The sequence below is a fragment of the Aptenodytes forsteri genome, unplaced genomic scaffold, assembly GCF_000699145.1.
Source record: "Aptenodytes forsteri isolate BGI_AS27 unplaced genomic scaffold, ASM69914v1 Scaffold72, whole genome shotgun sequence".
NCBI lineage: Eukaryota > Metazoa > Chordata > Aves > Sphenisciformes > Spheniscidae > Aptenodytes > Aptenodytes forsteri.
The window spans coordinates 734,265-743,933 of record NW_008796193.1 but is presented as its reverse complement, the minus strand read 5'-3'; the positions used below and the strand labels follow the sequence as shown (position 1 = coordinate 743,933).

The window sequence follows — 9,669 nt, the reverse complement described above, 5'->3', positions numbered from 1 at the left end:
ATGTCTGTTGTGGAAACCTCACATCCTATGGGGAAAACTGTTTAATACTGGCTGGGGGGGAGATGCCACCGGGAACCGGTGGTGCTGGAGGGCAGGAAGCAGGTTTGCCCGTTGTTCCTTGGAGATCCATCACGAGTGGGTCGCGCTGCCCTGCCAGAGCTGAGTTTTCTTTCCGGTTGTTGCAGGAACCTGTCTGAACCCGTCATGACGTACAAGCTCCACAAAGAGTTGGTCCTGGCTGCCAGTAAGTCCCGCAGCTGCCCTGCCCGACAGTCCCTAGCCCTGCTCTCCCCAACCAGTGTACATCAAAATCACTTGACAGAGCTCTGCCAGCCCGACAGTGGGGTGTCTGGCTGCTTCCCCCTGTAGAAAGAGGAGTGACTCTCTCTTCTGAGTGCTTAATTGTGCAAGGGAGGTGGTGGTATTTCTTCCCTTCTTTCCTTTGCTGTTGTAGTGCTCTTCCCTCTAACAGGTTTTCATGCTCTCGGAGGGTCTGGAGAGCCAGGGGATGTCAACTAACCTGAAATCAGCACAAGTGTCCCAGAAGAATTGTTTCTCAATAGTATTAATATATTTATTTTAAAACCTGTGAGGGAATGGGGTGTGCTGTTGCCACGCAGATAGATAGGTGCTCCCTTTAGGTCATGAAATCTGTCCTGGAATGTTGAATCCAAAGCGTCTTCCAGTACATGAAAGACATTTTTCTGCTGCAGCTCTTGGGACTGAGACACAGCCAGTATTAGTGGAGATTAGCAAGTAACATGGGTATACTGATAGGGCATCAACTGTGCTAAACCAGCCAGTCCTCGGCTGTCCTGTTGTTACGGCCATTTCAAATAAGCCATAATAATTTCGAACTGGCTTCATCCTCAGAGCGTGTTGAGAGCCAGCATGCTGAGATGGAGACTAGAGGGATACAGGGAGTTGGTCATCTCCCTCAGCATGAGAGTACTGGCATTTGGAAATTCATGGCACACTCAGAAACACTTTGAGTTAAAGCATCCTGCACACCCCCATGCCTCCTTGAAGTCAACGGGGAGGGTAGGAGAGCGCCCGCCTCTCCTCAGTTTGGACCTCTGGAGAATTAATAACACTTGTTCTTTCTTGGAAAGGAAAATTTTCCACCACCTACTGATTGTGCTCAAGCCCAAGATTTATTAGTTTCAGAACTGGTTAAACCAATGATGGCTGGGTATGTGCAAAACCATAATCCCTTCCCTACCCTCCCCCAGAAACTTGCACCATTAAGCTTCCCAGCTACCAAGATCCCACACTATTCTTTTCACACCGAGTATTTTATTGTTTCTTGATTATTTATGCTTCTAAGGGTGACCTCTTTGGGTCAGGGACTCAATTTTTTTCCCTGCAGGATGTTTTACCGCGTTGTTCAGTGTTACAGCTATCTGGGCTGATAAGATACCCAGCAGAGAGGCCGTGTGTTCCCCAGGTGTGCTGGTGTGCGGGGCGAGGGTGCAAAGGGGAGTACCCAGCCATGCCGAGCCTGTTTCCTTGGCCATGCTCAGAGGCAGAGTGTGACCCTGAGCTCCCTTTCAAGCTTCATTTCTCCCTCTTTCCACTTCATTTTGTTTCTCACAATGATTGCCCTGTTGCTATGTAATCTCACTTTACTTCTGCTTCCCATCACCGGGTTGGGCCAGCCAGCCCTACGTTGCAGAAGGAACAGCTCCCACAGATTTTCTTTGGCTTTATCTTTCTCTTATGTATTTACTTTGAAAGTGGTGGGCACAAACTTTTCTTTGTGTTACTTCTTTCCAGAATCTGAGAACCTGGATTACAGGCTAGGAGCCATTCACGCGCTGGTCTATAAACTACCTGACAAGAACAGAGAGATGTTAGAGCTCCTCATACAACACCTCGTCAAGTAAGCAGATGTTTTTCTCTAAAGCCAAAGTGAGGGGAATAATGGAATCAGCAGAACAAGCCTTTTTTTGTGGCAGGTTTGAAAATTGTATCCGCCACAGTCCCCCTCGGAATTTACATTTGGATTGCACAAATGGTATGATTATCCTTGTTACCCACTGCATTAAGTGATGCTTCTCTTTCTAATTGCCACTTTCATCCCCTTTCTGAGAAGCACCAAGCAGGAAATAATTTTAAAATGAAAATACCCTCTGACAGCAGAGCTATAAATTGTCACCTCTCACTCCAGTTAACAAGAACGTTAGTTCTGGTGTTTGGGAACGGCTGTAGGACCTGTGCCCATGGGCTAAACATGAAGCATGCTTTGGTTTTATCTCCAGCTCTATGGATTCAATGTCCTGAGCCCTTGGAGCAGCACGAAGGCTTAAACGTGTCAGTCTCTGTTCTCATACAGGCGTGTTGGATGCTTGGTGGCACTGAGCAGCACTGCTTCCACGTGCTTCTGCCAGTGAGCCACTGAAAAAGTCTGTTACTTGATGATAATGGCACCAGCAATGCATTGGGAAATGGCTATTTTCGGGCCTCCATGTCACACTGAATGCAAAGGCTCAGCGTGGAAGCTCTGCCCTCTCCACCCCAGGGACGAGCAGGGGCGCAGCGGGGAGAGAGGCTTGTGACAAGCCATGCTGAAGTTCAAAAGCAAGGGAGCAATCTGTGTGCAGGTCAGGAAGGACCAGGGCTTGCAGAAGCAATGGCTTTTGTATGACAGGGCTTGCTTTGGACCTCTGGAGAAGTTGTTTCCAAAACCGGACTGTTTCAGAAATACCCCAGGGCTGACCTGGGGTTGTCACGCCCTGGCACTGGAAGGCGAGTGCTTGGCCCCTCGGTGCCATGCCCCCTCTTTGGGGCGAGGAGGGCTGGCTGGGGGATCCTGCCTGCCATGCGGTTCCAGCCTTTCACGCACATGTTTGTGTGGGTTTTAGAAACCTTTCTGTGTAAGTGGCAGAGCTGCGAGTGTCTGGCGTGCGGTCCGATGAAGCTAATGCTGTACTTGTGGTCACTGTGTTTATTCCTTAAAGTGTTTACACTTACATTCTGTTCCCTCTGCCCTTCGTGCTGACAGAAACCTCTTTAACACCAGAGCTACAGGGCAAACCCAGAATTCATTATGTGTCAGCATCAGAGTCTCTCTCCTCTGGTCCACTTCTGGAAACAGGTAGTGCCCGCCTAGGTGGTTATTACTTCAGTCAACAACCGGTGCTGCTCCGCAGGCTTGCGTGTTCCTCCAAAACTTGAAGGCTGCTGGACAGAGAGGGCTCTGTTCTGTGAAAACGGTGGTTCTTTCAGAAGGAAGGTGCTGTGTAGAGATTTACTGAAAAACTCCAAAGTGTGCCTCCTTCGTTCAGTCCTCCTTCAGAGAGAGGAAAAACTAAAGCCAAAAGTCACTTCTGGATAAATAGGATATTCTGATTTAAATTATTCCTTTTGTGTGTGTGTTGCACAGACGACTTTTGATTACAGAGTTCAAAGATGAGCTAGGAGTGGGATCAAATAAAAATACTGTCAGCATGTTGCTCTCCCAAACAGTTGTCCGAGCCAAAAGTGCATGTCGTAGCTAGGGACATGTTTTATCTCTGGTAGCGTTGGGAAACAAATCCTGCTGAAACAAAATGAAGAAAATTGAATGAACGATTCTTACTGTATTCTTTTTTTATTGCTTGGAATAAGATCTGTTTGAAAAAAAAAAACAAACCAAACCAAAACCTACTCCTTCTTTCCCTCCTCTCCGCAGCATATGTGAGCACAGCCGAGAGAATCTGATGTCACCTTCTAACATGGGGGTGATATTTGGACCTACCCTCATGCGAGCACAGGAGGACACCGTGGCAGCGATGATGAACATCAAGTTCCAAAACATAGTAGTTGAGATCCTCATCGAGCACTTTGGGAAGGTACAGGTGGCAGCCCCGGGAGCGCCTCTGCGCAGCTCCTGGCTGCTCCATCGTGTTCGTGCAAACTGTTGCTGTGGCAACGATGTAGAGCTCTGGCTCCTTTTTCTGGAGTCTCCTTAGGGGCTGGGGTTTTTTTTTTTAGAATATACTGTTCTGAAATGCTTCAGAAGGAAACAAAAAGTGTAGCAGATATGCTCCTCACTGTTGCCTTTAGCTAGTTCTGAAGGAAACCCTGAGTCTAGGGTTTTTTGCTTTTCTTTTTAAGTAAGAGGAATCTTTAATGAAAAAAACCTATTCTATGCCCGGACATTACAGGACTTTACGCTTTCCTTTGCTGAAGACAGGATCTAGACCAGAGCATAACTGGTTTCAGCAGGCACAGTCCAAGATGAGACGCTATACAACTATTAATACAGGGGGAAAAAAAACCCAAAGCAGACAAGTATTGAAAGGTTGATGAAAATAATTCAGCTGTGCATACGATCTGTTCAGATCCAGCTGTAGGGATGGTGTGGGCAAGTCTGGGGAGGGGAGCTGCTGCCTGGGGTTGAGCAGTCAGAGAAGACTTCAGCAAGCGGCCGGTGCCTGTTGTGTTGGGGCAGTGCTCTGCATAGGGCAGTGCACCCTGGCGAGGGCTCCAGCAGCATTTGCCTTTCATGGGATCTTTGCTGGGTATTTTTGTCTGAGAGCATTGCCTAAATGCACAGTCTGGATTAGTCTGCTGTGGTGGGTGCTGAAGATTTGCATGTAGACAACAGCTTTTTGTCGTGTGGCGTTTTGTCTCCTGATGGAAAGCAGAATATTCCACTGTCTTCTGTATTAGCGCTTTCTCCTTGTGATATCTGATACAATGACTTAGGGTTTTCAGGGTGGCTGGAGGATGATAGAGCTGTATGTTAATATTTAGAAACTTGAGCAGTGTTTGCATTCAGATCAGCGTATGGGACCAGATTGCTTTCCTGATAATAGCACTAGGTTCGAAGGAGTGAGTTTGGTCCTTCAGCTTTTCATAATACTTTACATTACAGTGTCCAAACAATCTCTTACATCTTAGAGGTAGGGAAAGTTTGAAGCCATCCCTTAAAGGATGTTGTTTGCTGTGAGGAGGATGGAGTAGCGCTCCCAGCAGACAGGGCAGCACACGTGCAGAAGTGAAGCTCCCTTTTCGGGAAAGGAAGAGGAGGACGAAGCTGAAAGAGCAGGGTCCTTGCAACAGTGGATGTGGAGTCGGAGCAACCAAACAGGGACCAGATGGGTGGCATGGGAGTCGGTTGTGGTGCTGAGGATTGAAACCAGAGAAACGGGATGAAAGAGCTCAGAGAGACTTTTGAGTATCCACGCAAGAAGCTCATGAAAGTCACAAGCCAGTTTCTTTGTAGGACTCTGCAAATGCTTTAAATAAGTTCCCACAGCAAAACAGGGAATCGTTTGGGTGCTGGGGTCCTTGCACAACTTGCTCCAGAACTGAGCCTCTGTCCTCCCCTCTTGTACAGCCTGCAATGCAGGCTGAGTCAACACACAATTTACACTGCCACCTCTAAGAGCTGGAATTAAATCTTTAATTAAGCCAGACATCTCTCTGCTTGCTTTTAATTTCTTCAGCAATAAGGTTAAGTAAGTAACATTTATTAGATTGAGCTTGTAAGTTCAGTGTCAGTGCTGAAAGTGTCTTCAGCTCACACATGAGCAAACACTCTAAATGAGTCTGGAAGCATAGAGGGATATGGTTTATGTAGTGCAATATGAAGACTCTAAGGACAAAGTAACTATTCATGAAGTCTTTGTGGATATTTACTGTTTTCACAGCTTATATTTCAGTGCCACGGTTAAATTAAATAAGTTGATCACTCTGGAAGCACCTTCTTCACTGTACAAACCTTCTAAATATGAGGGTCTGTCAATATCTTTGTATCTTCAAGTTCTTTAACTTGGATGTTCATTTAGAAGGCAGAAGCAAAGCAGAGGCTGCACCCACATCTTAAAAACAGTAGTTTGTGGTGGGTTTTAGCATGGTTTTCAGATGTTGAAAAGCATCTTGTGAAAACAGCATTCTGTGGTACTTGTATAAGCATCCATGGGGAACTTAACACTTTTTTTTTTTCTTTAAAAAACAATATTGGAAACTTGTCAATATATAGGAATGAAGTTGCTTCCAAAAAATTGCCTTGCTGCAGGTAAACCTTTGCTATTTTAATAATACACGAGCTGCAGCTTTTAAATCATGGGCTGTTAATGTCACACCAAATTCCTCTGAATCCAGGCAGGGGGAATGCACCGGACCTTGTATTCTGGAGTGGGGAAAATGTACTGCCCCCACAAAGGGCAGAGCCCCTGCTGGCATTAAGCATCAGCAGCCACCCCGTGTCACCGAATCCGGAAGGAAAAGCAGCTGAAATGATGAGATCGGGGTTTGGAGCTCGTCTGGGTCTTTGCCCTAAATGCCCCAAGAGGAGCTGCACGGGCGGCTGCAGAGTGTGTCGTTCCTTCTCCCTTCATGCAAAGTAGAGCAGACTAAGTCAGGAGCGAAGCCCGCGTACCAGCACACTGTATTTATACCGCGTGAAAGCCTGGGCAGACTAGGCGAGGCGCAGCTCAGGTCCGACCTTGCCCCTGCGCTGGCCAGGCAAGAGAGGTATGGGGAGCCCGGCTGCAGAGGTGGCCAGTGCCCCCCCTCACCGTGGTACACGCTACCTGGTCTTTGGGATCACGAAGGTTAAAGTGGGGGCATGTTTCTTCTCTCTCATCCTCCGTCTTGATTTCCCAGAACTGCTCTTTGGCTGGGAGAAGAAAGAACATGCTTTTGGTTTAAATTACAAAAATGGCGTACTTAATCAAAATCAGAATGTTAATTTCTTCATTTAAAAATTTTTCTGGGTGACACGATAAAATTGTTCTTCCATAACAAAGCGTGAAACGAGGGAGTGGTGACCCTGCTCGTCGATTGGGTCTGGTGTGAGCTCTCGTCCTCTGGGCTTGAGGCGTCTCCTGCTGACAGCCGGGAAGGGACCAGCTCCGCGTTCTCCCAGGACGGGCAGCACAGCCTCGGGTCTCGGCAGCCCGTGCCACCCCGTCCGTAGTAACTCACTCTTTAAAGCCTGATGTAAATTCAATTAATATCCATGGGAAAAACGCAAGAGCAGTTGGTTTTGGTCCTTAATGTGGTGTTTCAGATCTTCAAAGAGACTGCCCAGAGGCTTAATTCTTTTTCAGCTCTTAAAAAAAGCACTGACATAAATAAGAACCTCTAAACTAAACCCAACCAAGTAGGTGCCATATGACCAGTGAGAAAAGGAGATAAAACTCTTTAGCAGCATTGTTTTTATGCCAGCATTTCATCCAAGATAATTTCATAGTGCCACACACTTCATTGTAAGCCAAGAGCTGAAGGGTTTTTAGCGTTAAATCTAAAACAATGCAGTGGTTTGTTTGGGTGCTTTCTGTAGATTGTATCACCTCGCTGGTGTGGAAATCTTGATGTTTTTCAGCACCTGTCAGCTTCAAAGCTTCCTTCATCTGCTCCAGGATAGTTTGCTTCTACACATTGTGTCTGTATTTGTGATTTTGCTGTGTTAATTAGTTTAGCGCTGCAGTTGCTGCAGTGGGTGTGCAAGGTGCAGAGCAGGCAGCCTGTCGGTAGGAAAGCCCGTGGCAGGACACATCTGTAGAGCCATAACTAAAGCATCAGCCCTGCTCCAGCCCCTCTCTAGCACTGGCAGCCGGGGCTTTCCCGGGTGCTGCTGACCCTTCAGAGCAGCTGCTGCGCGCTGTCTGTCCCTCGCCAGGGAGGCTGGAGGAGCTGGTGTCGCAGGGCTGGAGCAAAGGGCGGTGAGGGCCCCGCCAGGCTCTCGTGGGCTGCGGCTGGTTGGGATGCTTTGGAGCAGCCCTGGCTTTTCCAGCCCTCCTGGGTCAGTCAGAGGTGACTCGGGCCACAGACGGCTTCTGTGCATGCTGGAAGGCAGAGAGGAGCAGGGCAGCCCTTGGCAAAGGCAGCGGGTGGCCGCTTGCCGTGCGGGAGCTGGGTCTTTGCTCCTGGCGTGGCTCAACCGCCAAACTCCTTCCCAGAGCTGAGGGACCTGACGGCTTCGAGCACGGCTGTGGCATGCTGTCCTCGGAGGGCTGCCCGACACGCCGGCGCGGCGCCTGGTGCAGGGGTGTTTCTGAACCATGTGCTGCTGGAGGCTGGGCAGGGCCATGGGGAAGGTGTCGGTGGTGGACACCATCCACCTCTGTGCTGGGCGGGTGGACCTTTGGCTGGAGGTGAGGCAGCAGCCCCTTCACATCAGGCTGGGTCATCTAAACGTGTCTACCTTTACAGATCTACTCCGGCCCCCCAGAAGACACCACCGCACCCCCGGTGCCTCCTCCCAGGGTGGCTGCCCGGCGGCACAAACCCATCACCATTTCCAAACGTCCTCTGAGGGAAAGACCTGTCTTCTTCGGTGCTTCTGTGGAAGAAAGTGGAGGTCAGTCCAGCTGGTCACTGATGCCTTACCTGCATCTCACCCCTCCTGTTTCTTTTAACACCTTTCCAGCAGCAATGGAGATAACGATAGCAGGACTGTACGTCCCAGGCCATGAACATGGCAGACAGTGAGATCTGTTGTTCAGTGAGAAAGGAAAGCAAAAAAATACTCACACATAGGTTGCATCATCTCACAACTCAGACTCCACTGGGATTTTTTTTCTTTTCTCTTGCTTGCAGCGTTCTCTGTTAGCTAAACTAAGACTGGATTTTGCCTGTGAGAAGCCCAGTGGAGAGGTTTTGTAGCTTCAGAGGCAAAAATGCAAAGTGATGCAAATGCAACTGAGGAGCAGAGTTGGTGGGGTGGGAGCGAGTGTGCCCGGGCTGGGGGTTGGCTGGGTGCTGCTGGAGTCTTGTCCTGCCAGAGTGCATCAGTCCCGAGAGGGTCTGCGGGGCTGGCTTAGCTGCTGGCGATTTTACATCCAGAGCAAGAACACTGAAGCACTTTTTCAGGACCCAGTGATAGTATTTTCTAGACCAAGTACAACTCTGCTGTTAAGTTCATATGATTGTAAGGAAATGATAAGGCCCTTATTATCATGTCGAAGGGCATGTCAATTTAAAATCATGTTTTTCTCTGCACCCGATTTCCTCTAATTGTCGTTGCAATCTGTGCCCTAGATCACATCATCACCAAAGAGATGAAAAGTCTTTTACTCTATTACGGTTTTCAGAGCTTTGATGATGTTTTAGGCTTAATACTACAAGTGTACTTTTTGGCACTGGCAAAACATGATTGATTCAAATTGCTCTTTAAAATCACAAGACTGCTCATGTAATTAGAGATGGCCTTGCATTTAAATGTTTCTCCAAACTGGGAGCAGAAGCATTAGCATTTGTCTGCACCAAGGTTGCAGGGTACAATCAGTTTCATAGCAGCGCTTCTGCATCCTGTGCGTGGGTCTCTAGGACAGCAAGAGCGATGAGATGCATGATTTTTGGAGGGACATAAAAGTATGGTACACAACTTCTCATGAGCAAAAGTACTGGAAATTTAAAAGAAACCCGTAGTATATTCTGTTATATTCAGCATTGTTTCAGTTTTCTTTATTCCTCAGCATTTGCGTGAGCCACTTGCTGTTTGCGTTTTGCTCAGAGTGAGGAACCATCACTGCCAAAGCAGGCGTCTCCTCCAGGCTCCCCGCCGTGAGTGTGCTTGTCCCGCGGAGCTGCAGGAGCTGTGCAGCTCTGGGGGAGAGCTCTGCACTCCCGTGGGGCAGAGACTGCGACGCTTCCGCGCTGCTTCCTAACCCGATGGCTATCTGTCCCCTTGGCTCCGCAGAAAACCGGCACGGCCAGACCCCCAACGGCAGC

General features: G+C 48.4%; 1 protein-coding gene across 1 annotated transcript in view; it reads left to right on the top strand.

Moving 5' to 3' along the window:
• OPHN1 (oligophrenin 1) overlaps positions 1 to 9,669 on the top strand; it is a 53,117-nt gene that overhangs the window by 35,859 nt on the left and 7,589 nt on the right. The window contains exons 16-20 of the mRNA XM_019474298.1: positions 186 to 244; positions 1,777 to 1,882; positions 3,674 to 3,833; positions 8,149 to 8,296; positions 9,638 to 9,664. Of these exons, the coding sequence (XP_019329843.1) occupies positions 186 to 244; positions 1,777 to 1,882; positions 3,674 to 3,833; positions 8,149 to 8,296; positions 9,638 to 9,664 (500 nt within the window). The remainder of the gene's footprint in view (positions 1 to 185; positions 245 to 1,776; positions 1,883 to 3,673; positions 3,834 to 8,148; positions 8,297 to 9,637; positions 9,665 to 9,669) is intronic.